We start from the raw sequence: 21906 nt of genomic DNA, 5'->3' as shown, positions 1-21906 counted from the left end.
AAATTATCTTTCAAGCAACTACAATTTAATTTGTGTACATTTTTTTTCACATAATACTATGTTAGTGTGTATACCACTATTTTTTTTTTTTTTTAAATGCACTTGTCAAATTTACAGCCTTCATCGTAAAAAGTATAGGGTTACCGTATACGTAAAACGGTGCCTCCCAGCTGAACCAGTCGATCAGAGTACCGGACAGCGGCATGCCGACCACTACGCCCGCGTACGAACCGCACAGGGCTATGGTGGCCAGACGCGATCTTTCCAACGGCGGCGCCCAATGTCTCCAGATTCCGTGACAAGCTGGATACGTGACACCCTGCGATCATTACACAAAAGTTACTGAATCATTTAATAACGAACCCGGGAGATGATTTGAAGATTTTGTATTTGCGAGGAAAAAATATATACCTATCAAAGTAGATAATCTAGCCTCCTATGTATCACATAGAAGTATCTCATGAAGTACACATGCTAATTATATTTTATTTTTTGAATTTAAATGTTATGTTTTTGATAGTAAATACGTAGAAAATATATTAATAATTTTTTGTATTTATTTATTTAAATTTTACACTTGTAATTTTTACCTTTAAAAATTAATTCAAATATTTATACTTAAGTTTAAGTTTATTTTAAATTACTTTCATCATAAAGAAACATACCAAATGATTTGAAATTATAATTTCAAATAATTAGATTTTATAGTAAATAGGTAGGTGTTAAAAAAATAAAATAGAGCGATCAGATGAAAAAAACAATTTTTTAAAAATAAAATTACCTATAGACTACGGACGGGGCAAAATTAATAGAATAGTATACGTATTACGTATTTGCCAATTAAACAGAAGAGGAGCTAAGTTTTAAAATGTACTTTAAGTTTTATTTTTTTATCTGGTCCCATACATATATATTATATAGTATACACCGTATTGATTATCACTTCGCAATGGTTAATATTTATGGCACACGGTCACGTGGAAAATTAGAATAAATTGAGTATTGAAATTGATTGTTGGTGACAATTGGCAACAATCGTTAGGTGTCAATAGCTGATTGACGTTATCTGAACCGATTTTATACGTGGACCAGACCAGATCCAATTCAAATAAAACAATTTTATTTAAGATTGAACCGAACTGCTTAACTAAATATTTTTGATAGGACTAGACTGAATTTATGTTAAAATCTACTCAACTTGATCCGAACCAAACCGTTACTTAATTTTATTTTATAAAATTGAACCAAATTATACGGTGGTCTAGTTCAGCTCGGACTGCTCATTTCGATTATGGCGCCAGAAAATTTTAAATTGTATTATAAACACGCTTGATTAAAACTTGTCTTAAAACGCTGCTTGAGCAATGTCTCGAATCTTGTTATATTATTATATTAAAATACACGATATATATATATATATTTTTGTATTATTACCTCAACCAGTCCTTGACACATTCTGATGATTATAACGTAAAGGGATTTCTCGATCTCCGTCGCCGAAGGCACCAACAGATTCAGACAGGACGACATGGCAATAGCGACCCCGAATACTCTGAAAAATGGATTCAAATGTTAAAATGTAATAATGTAATGTGAAATCTCTTATATTGAATAATCCTGAATGACTGTTATATATTATATTTTTCGGAACAAACTACAAATTCTCTTTAAACTGAGTTCTTGGAAAACTGGAAACTTTCGAATAGCAGACAAAATATTTGCAATCGAGAGTGTCTGGTATTTAAAAGTTTTACTGTACTTATAAGTTATAAGTAAATCATATTCTGCATATAACGCGAAACAGTATAATGGGGTAATGACAATATTTTCTAAGAAAATACCTCAGAGAAGAATAAATTGTGGTTTAGTTTTAAGAAAATATTTTCAAAAATTGTTTTTTTATACTTAAAAGATATTTTTGAGATTTATAACCTGCATGTTTATTAGATGACGTGTATAGTTAAAAATTACGATAATCGTGATGGTACGGTTTATAATAACAATAATTACGATATCAAATAAGAGTAATACGTCATGTATTATGAATTATAAATTTTAATATTTTCACTTGCAATACTGCTTGTCATGATAAAGCGATTGAAGAAATAGTTCGAAAATAAAAACTTTAAATGGAACATATAATGTCGTAATTTGGTAACCCGATGAAAACATTATTAATTATTATCAACTATTAAACGTTTAAAGATAATATAACTGAATACTTGTTTGCCGGATACATGGACGCCAGAAAACCACCGGGTACTTGGGTGATCAGATATCCACAAAAGAATGACATTTCGATGGCGACAAACGATCCAAGGGACCAGTTGATCTATAAAAATAAAATGTAATTATTGTTTACGCGCACGGTTGACATTTGTCGATCTATTTTGAGTAAACGACACAACGCTGATATTTATTTTTTTATTATAATATGTTCATTATTTTATTATATCAACAGAAACTTACCGGCCGTTCGTGAATCGGTGTGTTGGCCAAAGGCGTGTGTATTGTAGTTGTGGTGATATTTTGACTAGCGACATCATCGTCCTATGCAAAAGATTTAAAAGTTTTAAAAATCTATCATATTATTCAAATATAGTCTATTAATTTAGTCAGCTTTTTTTATTTAACTTTTTAACTTAAATTTAAGCATTCGTTGTAACGAATTAGATCTTAGCTTTTTCCAGTTAAATTGAAATCATGTTTATGCATAAAACATGTACCTAATTTAATTAATTATTATTTTTTATTTAATCATTGCATATATTATACAATGATTATAAATTCAATGTTTAAAAAAATTAACCTATATGGATGATAGATCACGTATAAATATTAATTTATTTTTTAAAAAATAAACTAATTTCTATAACTGAGTCAAGTTATTATTCTCCGTAATAATTTTAAGCTTTAAGAGTTAAATATATTTTTTTGTTACCTATAACGTAAAGCTTAACATTTTAACGTCGACTTAATTAACTTAAATTCATTTATTTTCATAAATTCATTCACATTTGCTTATATTATTAAGTATTATAAAATCACATGTACAATACGATATTTCATAAACACATGAATAGTATATGATTAACTACAGATATGTTTACACGTCAATTCAAAGTAAGTAACATAATGTAATATTGTGTTAATGATCTATTTTGACTCGACTGTACGAGTATGGAAAGTTAAATCGTAGTTTCTTATCAAAAACGCATAACTGTAAAAAATGATGTGAAATCACGTTGTGAGATGTACGAACACAGAAGTTTTCATTCGCGGTTGTTCGAACGGATAAACCTATCAAGTCAAGTCGAAGAATAAAGTTTCGTAAAACTTCTGACTCCGATGGCATCATCAACGTCACTCTCTGAACTGAACAAATCATTATTATACGGAGTGTATATCAAGAATATTATAGCTGTTTTAAACAAGTTAAATTTAAATATAATATATCTTCTAAGTTCCAGGTACGCTTTGTGTACAAGCTGAGTTACTGTTTAAAAATAATGACTTTTAATTGTGTAAAATATATTTTCAAAAAAAACTTATTTTCCGAGAAAATCTCAATTTAGTGATGAGATAATCGCTTTGTATACTGAAATTGGACGAGATTTTAAATTTCTTTAACGCAGCAATATCGAGTGGTAGAACCAGTGAAGTTTTCTGTAACGAATACGTCATGTCGAGTAGTAATAATTTCGAAGAATAAAAACAAAATGGTAATTAATATCAAAGCTGCGCATTAACGAGTTTGAAAGGATCCAGTTGATAAAAGATAATACTACTCACTTATTTGAAATAGTTAATAAAAACTAATAATTAGATTAAAAAAACGTACTTTTTCGTGGCTACATGTTGTTTAAAAGCAGAGGTAACTAAATTTATGATTATTTTTTATTGAAAAAGGCTATAATATTGCAGAAGTTATATTAGATTCGATTTCGAATTCCTTGAAAAGTTAGAGTCGCTCTTGTTTTTATGGCAAAATAAGTAAAACGACATGGTAAGATGACTAAATAAACTATGATATTGTTATTACGTATTATCATGTAGGTACCAACTTAAAGTCTGGATGGCGCACAACCTCAGTAGGTACCTATCTATAAAACGTCTAAGGAAATTTGGTAACGTTCTGTAAAAGCCATGTCACATACAGACCGATCGTTGGTTAGATAATGCAGTGTCGTGATGGGGAGGGTAGTCTTGCGTGATGTTTTCAATTATACGTGCCGGAAACCGCGCGAGTTACAAAGGATATTCACGACGGCATTTCTAATCGTAAATATAATATAATATAATGACTAAACAAAATGTATCAACGTATGATTATTATTATTGTTATTATTATTATTGTCTTCGTCTTGACCATACGGCGATGCAATACTCAATGACTTGGACCCGACAGCGGTACATAATATTAGAATATATTGTATATATCATCATGATTGTCATACGTATAATATATTATACAATACGAATTCCGTTTGGTGAGCAGCTATCCCGCCGTGTTGTGCACCGGTACGTGATGACAGTAGTAGTCGACATTTGAGCCAAGGGCGAGTTTGTGGCGAGCTTGTAAGCTGGTGTAAGAGGCAAGGGATGTTTTTGGCGGGTATTTGGAGAAAGGTTGCGATATATATTATTATATGGCGGCAACGGACAAACAAAATGCGATTGCTTTTGCCTCCGTCGTCATCAGACGTTGGACACGCATAAGCGATGCAGTAGCTTCATCCCGGCCTAGGGGAACTGTTCACATATACACATATAATATATATATATATATATAAATGTTATATGTGCAGCGCGTTTTAACCGGATTCACGGTACATTAAGCGTGTGGCAACTGAGGGCGCAACTGTGAAAACTCGAAAAAGCTGGCCTCGGGGGTGCGGTTCGGGTGATAATCGACCGAAAACTCGATCGGCGACGAAAATAATTGCATAACTACAAACCATATTATAATAAAAACTGAGCAAGTTAAAAAGTTCAAGTCAAGTTACTCATAACTTAACTAAGTTACTTAAATAGCGAGATACTTTTTTGTTGGGAACTATTTAACGAATTATAATTTGATCGATTAAAAAAGTTATATAATAAATCATAATTTGTTCATGAGTCTTATAATCACGTTAAGTTCATTTTTTTATTTAAACGAATTTCATAGATTGAAAATATATTTTATTCTGTAAAAACTATTGTTTATATATAAATAAAAAAAAAATTAAAAATTATCCTAAATAATATTATAATATTACTCGTATATATTTATATGTAATGGAAGTACTAAATTGTAAGCTATCGAAAAAAAAAATGTTCCTATTTATGGTTACAATATAATACGTACGACGACTATAGTGGCTTTAACGTGATTATTACATTATGTAACGCCTTATATTTTACAAACCAATAATTATCCTATGTTGGAAATAAAAAAGTTTTTCTATTATAGTCTTATTGATATGACTAAAATTTATGTTATCATATTAACTTAAATCTTACTATTTTTATACCAAGGCGATTGTTAAACCTGTTTAGCTGTTCTCATAATCAGTAGAGAATACTTTTCTAAACATTTTGACGCATAATAATATTACCAAATATTAAGCACGCCTCAGCAAAAGTTATTAATCGTTGATTCTATGAATAAATGATTATAAAAATTTTTTTACTATTTTTATGTGAAAAATATAGTCTTAAAATATTTTAAGTATAAAAACATTTTGTTTTTCAAAATCACAGAAGTTGATATGACAAATGAGTACAGCTTACATTTAAATGTATTTCCTCTATCTGCAGTAATATAGTGGACAGAATGATGAAATAATCTTTCTATCAAACCTATTTAATATTAATGTTAATACAGGTGAACTACACGTATAATTTAGGCAGTGATTTTTATGGATATTTTTTCATAACAATTTTAACTTGTAAGCTTTAGCTAATTTTTGAATATACAGTAAAACCTTGATTATCTGAACATTAAAATGATCGGCTGATGTACCGATTTTATCATTATCTTAATTTTTTATTAACGCATTACATACGTAATATCGGTGCGTCCAAATTGCATGCCAACTATTAGAGGGGTATGTCCGAATCGCATGCCGTGTACCTACAAGTTTAACTTTATTTATCATGCACTTAGGTACAACTTAAACTTTATTTTTGATTTTTCTATTTTTACAAAAAAAAAAAAAAAAAAAACGCATGAATAGAAACTGATTAGTTTCTAGATTAAAATATTTTTATATCTGAGTAAACATTTTACCAAATTGAAGAAGATGACACTGTAAATATTAAGTAAAACGATTTTAATTTAAGGTAGGTAATCAAGTGAATGTATTTTACATTTTTAGATGGCATTTCGAATAAATAATAATATCATAAAATTTGGTGTTTTTTTGACGATTTACAATATTTTATAAGTTTTTAATAATAAAATAAAAAAAATGATAATTTATAATAATAAAATATATTAATATTGCAAATATAGAATAAAATTTGAATAAAGTCAAAAATAAAGTTTAAGTTGTGCACATAAGTGAATCGTGCATGATAAATAAATTTGTAGGTATACGGTATGCAATTTGGACATAAACCTAACTAATAAAACTAAGAGGTAGCATGCAATTCGGACAGACCCTTCTAAGAGTTAGCATGGAACTCAGACATTTCCTTTTTTTTTTTTTTGGCAAGCAATTAGGATGCAGCCTGTAATATGTGCATAAATATTTTATAGATTATTGAAATGCAATAGTTTTATCTAAACGACGTCCTCATACTCTACTTGTTAGTGTAGTTTGATTTTCTATCGTCTTCACATCATTATACACATCGCGAGTGTCGAGTATTTACAAAGTTTAATAAACGTAAACGTAATGTTTTTACGATAGTACCAAAATGAAAATTCTTACAAATAAAAAATTAAAATAGATAATTTTGTCAAAAAAATATCTAAAATATATGTCAAATAAATATTATTACATATTATTCCTATGTAATTCAAATTTAACAATAATAATAATTAAAACTAAGATGCAATAGTATATTTGTATTGAAACTTCTGATTATTGCTTTTATCAGCAATGTTCACGAATCACCACATGATGAGGTAAATTGTGGCGTTTTTAATTTGCATATTTTTGAAAAAATGCATATTATTGTATATTTTGAATAAAATGATTATAAAAATACGAAAAATGCTTGTTTTATGGTATATTTCGTTACTAGATGTTTTTTTATCGTGTCACAGTGTGTATTGACGCTGTTCAAAAGTATCTATATAAGAATACATTAAGATCTAACAGAACATCGTTTAGTTTTGAAAATTTAAAACGTCATGTAATTGTTTTGTGTAATATATTTGAAAAGCATGAATAGTTAAAAATAATATTTTATTAATTTTAAAACGTAGTTTTTTTTTAATTTATACTTTTTAGCCTGTATAATATTAATGACACATTTTCAATAAACCAAATGTATATTTTATAATTTTTTATTGCATATAAATTCTAATCTTAATAATAATATATAATACAACTTGTATAGTTTTTTTTGTGATATGTATGATTATAATAATAATGAATAAAATATATCAAGATGTACACAAGTATATTATTTAATGAAATTTCGCTTATCCGAACTAGGTGCGGTCATAATAAGTTCGGATAATCAAAGTTCTATTGTATTACATTATGTATCACCAACAAAGTAGTCACTATGAAAAGATACATTTACAATTAATTAAATGAATGTAATTTTTATACAAGTGTTTTTCCAAATGGTTAATTGGTATAATTATAATTGTTTTATTTGTAATTTTAGAATATTTGGATTATAATTTATTCAAAAAAGATAAACTGCGTTTATATTTAGTGATAGTGATAAGTGTTTTACTTACATCTGATCCTATGTTAAATTTCAGTTTGGCCATTGACATATTGCACCGCATCCCAAATGAAATCATGAAACCTTTTAAAAAAAAAGTTTTTTGTAATTAGATATAGGATTTTGACGACTTTGCAATTGTTTTTCTTTAAGCATTTTACGGTGCTAACTAAACTGCATACAAATGTTTGTCATAATTGTGTAATTAAGAATAACTTGAATTTTGAATTTTTCGTATTCTATTATATTTCTTTACACATATTTTGAACCTAAAAATATATATTTCTTATCTTAAATTCAAATTTATTTTATGTTTTAAGTTTTAACTCATTTTTTGTTATTTAATATCCAAATTAAAATCAAATTTTAAATTACTTATTAATGATATAAACATATATTAATATATATATATATATATATATATTAATAAAAGTAATTTTATAATTTAATTTTAAAATATGTTGTCAACTAATGATAGGTAGGCACGTTTAAATAATTTGAGATTTTACAATACATTCTTAAAGTTTTATATTAATTTATGTATTATTTTTATTGGGGAGAGGGAATATACTTTTATTTTGTAGGTCATCAATATCCTATCTCTAGTTATTATAATATACAAGCAGTTTAATTGATAATGGTATATTGTAAATCACTATCATATGTCATCAATATCGTTAAAAATGTTATGTGAAAAACATAATATTTACCGACGCATGTTAGTATAGCTATTGTATATCGTTTGCTGAGATTCGGTATTTCCGGCTTAATGTATTTATCGATGTGTCTGAGTGGTGGACGAACGGGCGAAGACAATGACTCGGTAGGACTTTGTAGACCGAATTCACCACTACCCGAATAATCTTCAGTGTAGCTGAAAACGAATAATTTTTCAACTAACATGTTAATTATAAGAAATACGAAATTGTTATTTATATTATTATTATAAAAGTTCTACCAAAAGTATAATGTAACAATGATGATAATAATAATTATTATAACGACAATAATAAAATACATAAATTGGTAATTGGTATTTACGGAATGGAAGACTTTTCTAAATGTGATTTGTTTGCGAATTCGAACTCATCGTATTGTTGTTGATTTGGGCTGAAAAAATAAAATAAAAAATAAAAATCAATCACTTTGTCTGTAATATAATAAGGTGGTGCGTTTTGATAAACTTTTGATTAAATCCGTTTACAGACAATCATTCTGTTTAATGTTATACAATTTAATTGTATGATTATTTTTTTAAATATGACTAATTTTCTCTATTCTATACATTTTTTTGTATATTTTATCATTCACTTTATATAATTTTCATTGCAACTAAAAAATAAATAAATTATAATTTTTGTTAATTAACTACTTAATATTCTCTATTATTCAAAACTAATTTCATATTTTATCATCCATAGGTTGTATTATTTTAAAAACAGATATTAAATTTACAAAGGACTTGGGCAACGGTACGAAGCCCTCAGGATAGTTAGCATTGATTAAATGACGAGTAAAACAAACAGGAGCAGAGCCCCCTAGTTATGTATAAATATTTTTTTTTCCTATACAATAATATAACTATTAAATTATCACATGAATAATATTTTTTTTTCTGTTGAATAATTAAAACATGATAAACTACAATAATACATAAATAGTATAATATAATGAATTTAAAATAAAAAAATAAATGCCTAAAAAGACAACAAAAATAAAATTTTAATTTATCCAACATCACTTTACGAAATCACCTAAGAAAATAAACAACTTACTTAATAATTTACATTTGAGGTTTGTATATGAATACACATACGCATATACTTCTATATAGATAATTTTATGATATTAACGTACATTGTGATTTTTTAAAAGGTATATAATTATATTATTGAAAAGTTTAATGGATTGGCAATATTTTTTTTTTTTTAGATATTTTAAAATAATTAAAAAACAACATTTATAAAAAAATTACAATTCTTTTTTAAAAAGCTTTCAACTATATGCATATATTAAAAAACACAGTGTTATATTCGTATATAATTTTTGTGATTTCTATTAAATACATACATTTATAGTTTCATATTCCAAAGTATAAAATATTTTTGAAATTTTTGTTATATTCATATTAAATTTAATATAGGTTTAATTAGTTTATTAATTATATAACGATTTATTTGAAATTCAGTTTTTATATACTCGTATATATCATATTATACAATTTCTCAAAAAAAAAAAAGAAAATAAATGTAATATTCTGGTCAGAATATTAAATTGAAAATATTTACCGTCATTTAAAAAATTGAAAACATAATGTAAATTAAAAAAAAAGACTAAATTTATCGCTAGTGGCCGCGTTTTTGTGAATAAAAATGTGTATCCTATGAATCCAATCAATATGATTAGAACAGCTGTACTTGAAATTAATCCACTAATAAATGAACTTTGAATTTCAAACGAGTATAGTTAATTACCATTCATAATTTAAAAGTATTTAATACATATTATATAAATGTGCTGAGTAAGAGCTAATATTTCTACCTTTGTACCATTCTATTTCTTATTAACACTTAAAATAAATACTTGTAAGTCATATACCTAACTTATTATAATTTGATTTTTGTACATATTCCAAAAATGTTTATCAGGAATGCTTTTATGATGGAAATAAATAATATTATCTAGAAAATAAATCACAGAATAATTAAATTGAGAAATGTTAATTTCAGGAAAGCATTTTAGATGAAAACAATTCTCAGAAATTTAAAATTAAGGAAAATATTAATTAGGAAAAATTATATAGGAACTAAAACGTAGAAATATTTTACAGAAAATTATTATTCCGGATTAATAAATTTGTTTTGTAGAAGGAGAATTCATGGATGGTACTATGCCGTGTAGATATTTCTATGGTTTTGAAATTGCAGTGTACCTATTATTCGTTTGATTTATAATTTTACTTTTTATAGTTTTCTATATTTTACTCTTCTGTTTTCATGGATTTGATAAAGCTCCTCGAAAAGAAAAATATTGTCTTAGAATAAATTGTTAAAAATGTATGCTGAAATAAAAGTAAAAAATATAAAAAAATATATAACGGCTTCTAATTATCGCTATTATCATCTAAAAGAATATATTATTTTGAGTACCTATTTACTTTCATAAACAATAACAATTTTCAAAATAATCGTTATGTACACAGTTACACGGAATGCACGTGTGATTCGGTTACAATAGGTGTCACGATCATATTGCACATACCTACAAGACGGGCTATTCCACCGACGGAAAGATAGAGGAAGAGTAAGAGAAGAGAGGCCACTCGACGTCGGGACCAGACACGAACGTCGCCGACGCCGTCGTTACGGAATCGCGTCCCCCGTGTATTCGCACCACGAGTGATTAAAACCGAATGGGGCGCGTCGGCGGCTGCACAATGGTAAACGGCAATTCAATTAATTTCCGCGAACGCCAAACCGACTTACATTATATAATAAATATATATATATGTGTATACTATTATTATCGTGTAATATAAACGCGCGTACTTGCATTCTTATGCTTGGCGTTCTTTGTCGGGAAACTTTTTTCACTGCAGTTTCTCCTCACTGCACTATAGCGCACAAACGCGTTTAACTCTCAACCGTGTACACTCTTCAGACGCATAAAATATTAATATGACGATCAGAGTGTGGTGTGACGCGTGCAAGAATTGAATATTTTCAAAGCCTCTAAGGTTGTAATAGTTTATTATTAGGTACTTAGTATAGAATGTTAAATCGTTTCGTACAGATTTTCTACGAGAAAATCAATTCGAGGGTTACGCTACTGTAGATAGTTTTAAGTGCTGTGTAGGATAAATTCACGATTAAATGGTCATCAATATCGCATTCTGCTTAATAATCATGTATTGTCGCAGTGACGAAACGTGTCTACGGACATCATAATTTCTTGTTCTAAATACACCGATTTAGAGGTGTCTTACGGATGGTATAAAAACCCACAGATAAAAGTATAAAATTTAAGGCTCTATAGTCACAGACTTGACTATGAAATGATGTCTTGGCTTGAGTCAATGCGGCCAATACATTTTTATGTCCCTCAATACTTGTCTCGTTCTTGCCCATACATTTGCAATAAAAATCCACCATACTTTATATTATGGTCATAATAGCTCGTATCTCAGAAGAATGTAACAAATCAAACAACGTTGATCTATTCGGTATGAAATGCCTGTTATTTCAGCCTGTTGATTATACCTATTTAAATTTATCTCTCTCTTTGTATCCATATGATACTTTGACATTTTCTTTTTATTATAATTTGTGTTGTATTCAATTAAAGTATTTTTTAAATATAAATTGTATTTATTATGTTATCATAACTTACAAGTGTACGAACATTTTTAAATATGATGTAATATCTTTGAGCATACGCGGGTGTTTATGTTGACAAACAAATATATAAAATAATTTTGATACCTCTCTAAATATTGGAAAATTCACCCTCAGTACACTATCCGCAAGAAAAGTCTATATTTCCAAAGTTTTAATACAAATTTAACATAGCTAATGCCTGTCTTTAATTCTTTATGATGAAAAAAAACAACGTATATTAAAAAAGTTGTATCACGCTTGAATTATATATATAACGTAAAGTAAAATTAATTTTTTTTAAATTTGATCTATAGTTCTAACTTTTATTTTACCTAATAAAAGAAAATAATACATTTTCGACTAAATATGAGTTTAATTTGTGTACCACATCCAATAGTCCATGATTTTTTTTACGACATAAAAGGGAGGGAAAAATCATGATGACTTTTAATATCGATAACACGTTGCCGCATGAAAGATTCTACAGGCCGAGTGTAGAGTGCAACGTTATATTATATAAACGAGGTAACTATATATAAACCATTGTCGTCATCGTCTATAATCGAAATTCAATCCCGCGGCCGGAAGGGACACAAATCTGCAGCAGCATACTGTTCCCTCTCGGCCTTGTCCAAAGTCGTTCGCGATAACGACAGTTTGATTGATGACGACCGGACCGACTTCAGACTTATAAATATAATAAATCGCGTACGTGGTCCGATTCGCCAGCAGAAAGCAAAACAAAAACTCACGCCCGCGGTCACCGTGGTCACCGCCGTTTCAGAAAAAGAAATAGCCGACGACGTCTGTCACACACTACTCTATTAATCCCCCGACTTGTCGCCGATTTCTCTTTGTTATCCCACACACACACACACACACACACACACACACACACACATATATATACCATGGTTATAGTCGAGACGTTCTGGATGGAGCGAAAACTGCAGCCTGCCGACCCCGCGCGATCCATATGTCAGCCCTCGACGGCGATGTGTTTATTACAACGAATATATCACCTCGATAGCGCGACGACGTCTGACGCGTAAATGGCTTTTATAAACAAACCTCTATATACCTACGTGTATAATACGCGAACGTGCCACTCTTCTGGGACGCTTCCACACGTCCTTAACATAATCTACCACCAATACACCCACCCTTTCGGCCTTTCCAAATCTACCAATGACAGTGTACGAAGCGAGTCGACTAACCTGACCGCGGGTCCCTGAGAACTGAAAGCCTCATTAGAGAAAAACACATTGTTCCATATAGACGCGCACACGCACTATGACACGTGTGATTGTTATTAACTGTATTTTTTTAGAAAAATTGAAACTCACATCCATACATATTTTATACTTGAAAAAAAATAGCTTATTCTATGTAAATATACTCAGTCTAACGATGAAATTTCACCAAAAGAAAATCTGTGTAGTTACCTAATCACTTAAGTTTTTATCCCGTAGATTGTTCATCACACAAGTACCTACCATTCTCAGTATTATAAATAGGTATGTCTAAAATCATATGGTATTTCATTAAATACTTGGTTCCAAAGTTTTAATGTTATCGTGATGATTTTTGTGGGTTGTACCATAACGGTAAAAACGTAAATCCACCTACGACGCTCGGTACATGTCTACAGAGGTTTCTGTAATAAATTAATCCATTACATAAAAACAATAGTTGCTTTAAAATAACTGTAGAACTCTATTTGACGATTGTCCATGATTATCAACCTATTGAGAATATCTAGGAGATTTCTTAAAGACTCGCACCGTGAGTATTCCGCATAACATGTAATATCTATCACGTTCGACATTCATCACAATATTATACGTTCGTTATAAGAGAAACTCGTAAAATCAGACGTTCAAAAATAATTCGATGGCGATCTCGTAAACAAGTCGGCACGACAGTATAATAATATAAAATTTATTAGACGTAGGTATAGTTATAGGTCGTGTTACTGATTGTATTGCGTCGTATACAGCGTATTATATTGTGTTACTGCCGAAAATAACGACAAAGCGGACGGCTAAAATGTGCAGACATGAAAAATTCATCGCGTCATCTTGTCGCAGGTTTCGAGTGAAAAAAAAAAAATAATATAATAAAAATAATAATAACCACTAACAATCTATGTGGCGTCCGGCTTCAGCACGCGTCTGTCCCCGGCGGCCGACTAAATCACCCTCGGGAATTTCTACACTCTGCGGAGGGTACGATATACACACTTACACACACACATACATATATTTGTATAAAAATCTCTAAAAGTGCGTGTATATATATATATATATATATTATATTGTACGAGGGCGAATATCCCCTTACGCTGACTGCTTCTTTATTACCTTTCGAGTACCTGCCACGCGAGCCACTCGTGATTTGATATCCGATACAATATAATATCGAGTCTCGTCTGAGAATTAGCGCAAAACGTTCGAAGTTTAACGACGATAATACACTGCATAGTATAATATACGAGTAGTATATTATTATATTATTACTATTAAACTCGATGTAGTACATCACTGTAGGTACAACGAAGATTGATATTATATTATGCACGCGCAATATATAATATTATTTTTATGAGTAATTTGTGCCTACGTTTTTAATATTTATTAACAATAATATTATTACGTGCATTCGGTCGAAAATCATCAACAGTTACGATATAATTATTATGGATATACGCAGTATAATAATAAATAATAATTAATACAATGGCGTGTGTTTTGTGTACATATAATAATCAAAGGCGTGGGTAAAAACTAGGTAATTAAAAGTCATTTTTTTTTTAATCTTAATCAGTGAAATTTAATATTGAAATAGCATAGATTTTTCAATTGATTTAAAATAATCAATTAAGTTAAAATTAAAAATGTCGTAACAATTTTTGTTTTTTACGGTTTTGATAAAAAATAATCTAATATTTACTAACTATAATAATAATAATAATAATAATAATAATAATATAAGGACTAGAATTTAAAATATACAATAAAAACTATCAAAAAAAATTATCACTAGGTAATAATACTAATTAAGTATTTTATCATCAGTTGTAAGATTTTGTTGAAAATTTATTCAAAAAATTGTCATTATTGAACAGTTACTTTGAATTTTGGCATTCTTCGAAATTTGTATGTAAATGTTACCTACATTAAATGTCATGCACAAATAAACAATTTTGTATCGATGTACATGACAAACACGCGTTCACACTCCACTTTAAATAAAATTGTTTTGTTCCATAGGTATAACCGACTATATCAGTTTATAAATAGTATATTTACGATAAATTAAATAATTATCTCAGATAAATACGATTTTACATTATTTTTTTCAAACAATTATTTAAAAACCTTATAAGTATACAAATATATGACTTTTGATAAAAATATTATATACAAAATAAATAATTTATGAACTGAATCATATACATAACTGTTCATAGAAATATATATTTTTAACTGTTGGAAAAAAAAGTATTCTAATGCATAGAAATTCTAAAATCAGCAATAATAATGGTATAATTTTTGTTACCTATGCTCCTTGATTAATTAATATTACAGATTATAAAAGAAATATTAACATTAAATTTATTATTTCACTTCTGACTTAGATTTTACGATCATATGTTCTCTTAACTTGTTTACCTCCGTTAATAATATAATAATAGCTCTACTTATTGACGTTTCTTAAACATCTATTTCTTTTTTCGATGGTCTACGAATATAAGAATAATAATGATTGTAGACTATTATATAGTATTTTATTTGTTTATCATATATTTTTTATAATTTTCATGAAACGTTAAAAAATTAATAATACAAACTTATCATATTGTTTTAAAATAACTATGACGCTCGTTTATCACTCATAAGTTTGTAGTGAATAAAATATAATAATAATATTGTATTATTTATTATAAATGCATGTTATGTATTTCATTATATTTTTTAATAGAAAATATGAGTTTTGAACCATCATGGCTATAAAGAACGATAGCAATTAAAATAATAATAATAATAATAATAATGTTAAATAAAATGGTCCATCGATGTTATGTACACACACCAAGAGTACAATAACGCGCTATTATATTATATTGTATACACACAATGCGAGCGGAAAAACACGCCATCAGTGTATTATACTATATTATTATATACTTATATAGCCTACTCGCCGTGAAAAAAGATCTTGTTGTATAATATTTTATATCACTGCAGAAAGTATATATAGGATTAAGAGGATCGTTGGGCACGGTATACAAAATATTATGTGCTGCAGTGAAGGCAGTTTTGTTTGTTAAATCTTCAAATATCCCTCGCCGTACACGCATTGCCTATTGTGTGCGCCGGCAATGGATTTTCGATATATTATTATGATTACTTCATCGATCAATATTTTATACACTACGGTCGTATATTATATAATATATTGTATTTCATCGTTGGAAATTTCGTCTTATATATTATATGTATAGTTTCCAGATAATCCATTTAACATAAGATGCTCATTATCGTTTCAAAAGCTACAAACGATTTTTGAAAATATATTTTTATTCTTACACGATTTAAAGTCATTAAAAACATTTCTATTAAATAAAAATATTTTTTTGAACAAAAATAATGCTCATTATAGCAAAATATTCACGTTTCAATAAAACGGAAAAGATATGTTGAAACTAAAAAAAAAAGATAATGAAAATAAATTGTATGAATATCATTATTATCAAAAATGTTATTTTGAAATGTCGTCAAATTATGCAGAAAAAAAATATTTAAAAAAAGTTAAACTATTTTAAATAACGAGTATGGACACTTAAATGGATCTTCTTGTTTATACTATATACATTGTGTATGTATAAGTTTTGAAATTTCTAACACAATTAGTATAGTACGGGGAACCCTCGTGTTATAGGTAATTCATATCGACGGGCTGATTCCGACAATGTGATTATAATTCATCGTCGACGTTTTAATGATAAAATATTGTGTCGAAATATAAAAAAAAACATCTATTATTTTATTATATCATTAAAATATGAGTTGGAGTAAATCTGCGCATTTTAAAGTTAAATTGTTTGTACATTTATTAATAATCATTACAAAAATCTATTTAATTAATAAAGTGAATACTGAATATGATAATATCATAAAAATATAAATTAAGTGAAATGGGATGTCATAAGTTACAAAAACTATTTGAGTACTGTTCTTACACTATATATCTACATGATTACCGATATTATGCGTACAAAAAAAAAATTATACTTCAACGTCTGCATGGTTGCAAATAACGAGGGGTCCCATAAGAGTGCTTAGTACCGTGAATCCTATAGTTAGCACCTCGAGTCGTATATCTACTACAGCCAAGTGCATCTAAGAATAACGGTTGTTGCCAGTTTAACAATTAATTAAAACAAATTAATATATTGATTTTGATTTACGACAATGCACATAAAATGATAACGGTGACATTTGTTGTGATTGTGGAAGTGGCTCATACACTTTGCACTAATAAACCCTTATTAATATATAAGTAGACTATTTGCGCCGATAATATCGCCGTTTAACTAATATTATACATTTTTCACATCACTAAGTATAAATAATTATGTAATACATATTTTTTCATCTAATCGATCAACTATTTTTATATAGGTTGGTATGTAAAATTCCATCGTTTGGAGGTTAACTATTAAAAAATATTTAGTTATTAACACCGAATACTGATAGATATAGCTGGTATATTACCAGAGAAATAGTTCGTGAACTGCGGAGTTCAATCGTAATAATAAGAGGTCTGTTCAAAAAAATTCACAGAATAAAATTTATTACAACATTTAACGTTATAACGGTTAATCTAGACATGATGTAATTTAAAACTAAAATCATATACATTATTCCCAGAGTATTAGTAAATATTTAATAAAATTGAATTGACAGTATTTAACGATTCCCGAAACTCAAATCTCATTTTGGTTTAGTATTACACATGGTTAAATTATGTCAGTACGTTTCGATGTGTCTCAAATTCATGAAGAGCGTCAAGTTTTGTTTGGAATTGGGAAAAATTGCAACGGGAACGTACTAAAAGATTAAAACCGATTTTGAGTATGATTATTTAAGTCATTCAAAAACTTTCGACTGGTTTAAGCGTTTTAAAAATGTGCCGTTTTCGATTGGAGATGATCCATGTTCTGAAAGATTATTGACATTTAAAAACCATGATGTTATGGTAAAAACTTGTAAAAAAGCGTGAAATGATGTCAGTGAGATGGTAAATGAGGCGGAAACTTGGTTAGCTCTTGTCCTATGATTCTAACAGAAAATTTACATATAATGAGAAATTTTACTGTCAAATTTCATTCACGATTGTAGTTTATTTACAGATTCGTGAATTTTTAATTGACAAAAGATTTCTGTGTGCACGTACCCTTACTATTTTCTAATCTGGCACTATGTGATTTTTTTCTTTTTCTGAGATTGAAATCTGCGTTTAAAATGTGCGATTTAAAGACATAGAGGAAATTAAAGTGAATACGGTAATACGACTCAAATTTCTAACTGCGGAAAGAGTTTTGAAATATAGTAAAATCGCTCGGACTTTGAATTTTGTTTGTAGGACGAGAGTGTTTTGAAACAGATGTCTTTAAATTATGTGTAACATAATTTATGTATAGACCTCGTTTATACTTCTATGAACTAGTCGATCTGTTTTATCGACCAAAATTTTCGCAAGGTATGAGAATATATTATTATTATGTATACCTGATCAACGTACACGTCGTTTTTATTAAGAAGGACGTCATAAATCACGACGAAAAGAAGGAGAAAAAAATGAAAACGACATGATAAACCTCCACCCCACTCAATTCCCATCGCTACCCACCAAAACACAGCCCCGCCACTTGCAGTATTCGCGGCGGCAAACTCGCACTTCAAACGATATCAATTTTACCCGGCAATTTGTGAAAGGCAAATATACACGCGAAACGATGACGGCGGCGGCGGCCCCGCAATACATATCATTATACACAACAGACCGGATGGGAGCGGTGCACTTGCTGAACGGTACTATATATATATATAATGTATATTATATATTGAAGCTCGACGTGTCCCTTTGCTGTGTACGGCGCGCGGTGAAGTTTATTAAATCTTTGCCGAGTCTATTGACTGAGCGAGCGAACAGCCGCCGTTCAGGGAATGTTGCCGAATATTAAAACGGCACAAAAGGAAGCCGCGCGCTATACACACAACGACGACTGTGTGCGGTTTATATTGGTTTCGGGTCCCTAAATATACGTATAATAACAGTGTATACAAATATATATAGTGTTTTAGTGTTGTGCGTGGTAACCTATAATATATGCGTATTTATAATGTGAAGAAACTTTTCGATCACCACTAAAACCGTAGATATTTACACGGATATTTATATGTATACAACAAACTTGAACTTATTGTATATATCGTTAGTTGATAGTACACTTGATGCCTCGTAGATTTACCTTTACAATCACTTTGTTGGTGATACCAATACGGTCAGCACGTACATTAGTTGAAAAGGTTTATACAGATATATATACATCATATTAAATTTAGGTGGTGGAAAACGACGGTACTATAGCGATTTATAGAGTTAAGTGAAGTATTTGAAGTAAGTGTTCGAAAATAGAGAACGATTATATAATATTATGTATAATTGAAAACTCCATAAAGGTATTTACTGTCATATTTCATTAACTAGGTACTTGTCGTAGTACGTAATACCACTAAAATACTATAGTTAATACTGAGTACAATAATACTACAATACACAATTGTGATCGTGGAGAAAAATTTCAATTATTTTCAGAAATATTTACGATATTTGAGCACCCCATTCGCAAACTCACTTCCAACAACTCCGATGACTGAATAAGACGATTGTGTGTATTCATTATATGTGCGTGTCTCTGATTTCGGATTGCTACAATACTTATGCACTATATTAGTCATTAGATAAGTAAATAGACTTTAGAGCTCGTAACTATTTTAACGCTTTTCTATACAAAAATCTCTAACTGTTAAAGACCGCCGTAGTGGCGCACTACGCGCGTACTCGCTGCGGATACAAAATCGGTACAAAAGCGCTTGTACACACAACACATACAAGCATCACTAAAAATCGTCGCGCACAAGTGTGAGTGCGCCGCACTATGACGGTGGGTGGACGTGGAAGTACAAATCCTTTTATGAAGTCTATGTATACACAGTCATGCACAGGCCGGTTCCCATGGAGGCTTTGCGTGGTTTTTATTCACCCCTCCACGACCGCGGCTATAAGGACTGTCGTCGTCCATTGTCAGTCGCCCGTCGGTTTGTATATATGTATAAATTGCAAGTGTATGTGTGCAATGCTTGCAGGCGTCTCATTCTTTCGAAATCACATCCGCTAAGACGTAGTTCATCCCGCTCGTCCGGTTCCGGCCGTTTTTCCATTATTTGATTAGCTCTTCGGAGCGCGCGTTATCCGTTGTAAAATCACGATTCCGCAAGACATATATATACATTATATATATGTATACCTGTTTTTAGTATGCACTATTGTTCTGAGGGAGGGGGTCAGTTTATATATATGAGTATTTGTTTATTGGCGACTGATGTATAAGAATTTGTCAATATATTTTGTCCTGTATTTTTGTTTTGAAAATCTGAGTACCCTATACGTTTTGATGAAAACTACAATGTAGTATAAATTAAGATTAATATATTTTACAGATGAAGATGGATAGAAAGAAATAAGCGCAATGTCAAACGAACAATTTAAACCGTAAAACATAAGAGAATAGCTATTTTTTTATAGACTACGTGATGGACGAAAAATAAAAAAGTGCTATCACACTTTTTTCACTTTTCAGGAGAGAGATTTTCAGACACACGGTGATATTTATTTTCTCAATAACACGCACACAGTCTTTATAAAATGTATCTATACATTAGTTAATATATACAATGTATAGGACAATTTTTTTCAATCCTATTTATAAAGATTTTACGTTCACAATTTATCAAAAATTTAAATCGTTTTAAATATTTGTTTAGACAAAAATAAACTTACCGATAACATTTATCAATAATAGTTACTAAAACACTAAAATGTATTATTTAATCAAAACATTTATACCCTAAGCTCATTTAGTTAAAACTGTTTTATAATTAATACAACGAATAACTAAGAAACTATCTTATGGTAATATTTGTGTATTGTGATAAAATCAAACGAAATAAAAATATATATTTTTACGTCTAATAAAGTGTTATTTGGTTGTACAAAATACAAGTAGATTTTCACATACTAGAACTATTTTATTGGACAGCGAATTTTTCTATAATAATCAAGTTATCAGTTACTAACTTGACAAATGTACGAAAAATAATTCATATTAACTATTAGAACAAGAGATTTTTAACAATTTTTCGGTTATACCTATCTCCCTTAATCCAAACCTAATGTACAGTTAATACCTATATAAACGGACAAATTACCATGGCAATTGAATTAAAACGGTTGCAATGTGATAGAAAAAATAAATAAAACAACAAAACTTAAAATATATACATAT

The 21906-nt window shown here is 29.2% G+C and overlaps 1 protein-coding gene across 2 annotated transcripts in view; it reads right to left on the bottom strand.

Moving 5' to 3' along the window:
- The window catches only part of LOC112595250 (vesicular glutamate transporter 1-like), a 79138-nt gene that overhangs the window by 6817 nt on the left and 50415 nt on the right, over positions 1-21906 (bottom strand). For both annotated transcript variants that reach the window (XM_025340386.1, XM_025340387.1), the window contains 7 exons: positions 8935-9003; positions 8604-8767; positions 7907-7977; positions 2470-2550; positions 2223-2332; positions 1435-1552; positions 145-319 (listed from right to left, as the gene is read on the bottom strand). In XM_025340386.1, coding sequence (XP_025196171.1) covers positions 145-319; positions 1435-1552; positions 2223-2332; positions 2470-2550; positions 7907-7977; positions 8604-8767; positions 8935-9003 — 788 coding nt within the window. The remainder of the gene's footprint in view (positions 1-144; positions 320-1434; positions 1553-2222; positions 2333-2469; positions 2551-7906; positions 7978-8603; positions 8768-8934; positions 9004-21906) is intronic.

Source organism: Melanaphis sacchari, unplaced genomic scaffold (genome assembly GCF_002803265.2).
Source record: "Melanaphis sacchari strain LSU unplaced genomic scaffold, SCAv2.0 Contig261_pilon_pilon, whole genome shotgun sequence".
NCBI lineage: Eukaryota > Metazoa > Arthropoda > Insecta > Hemiptera > Aphididae > Melanaphis > Melanaphis sacchari.
The sequence above is the reverse complement of the archived record's forward strand: the minus strand, read 5'-3'. Positions and strand labels throughout refer to the sequence as shown.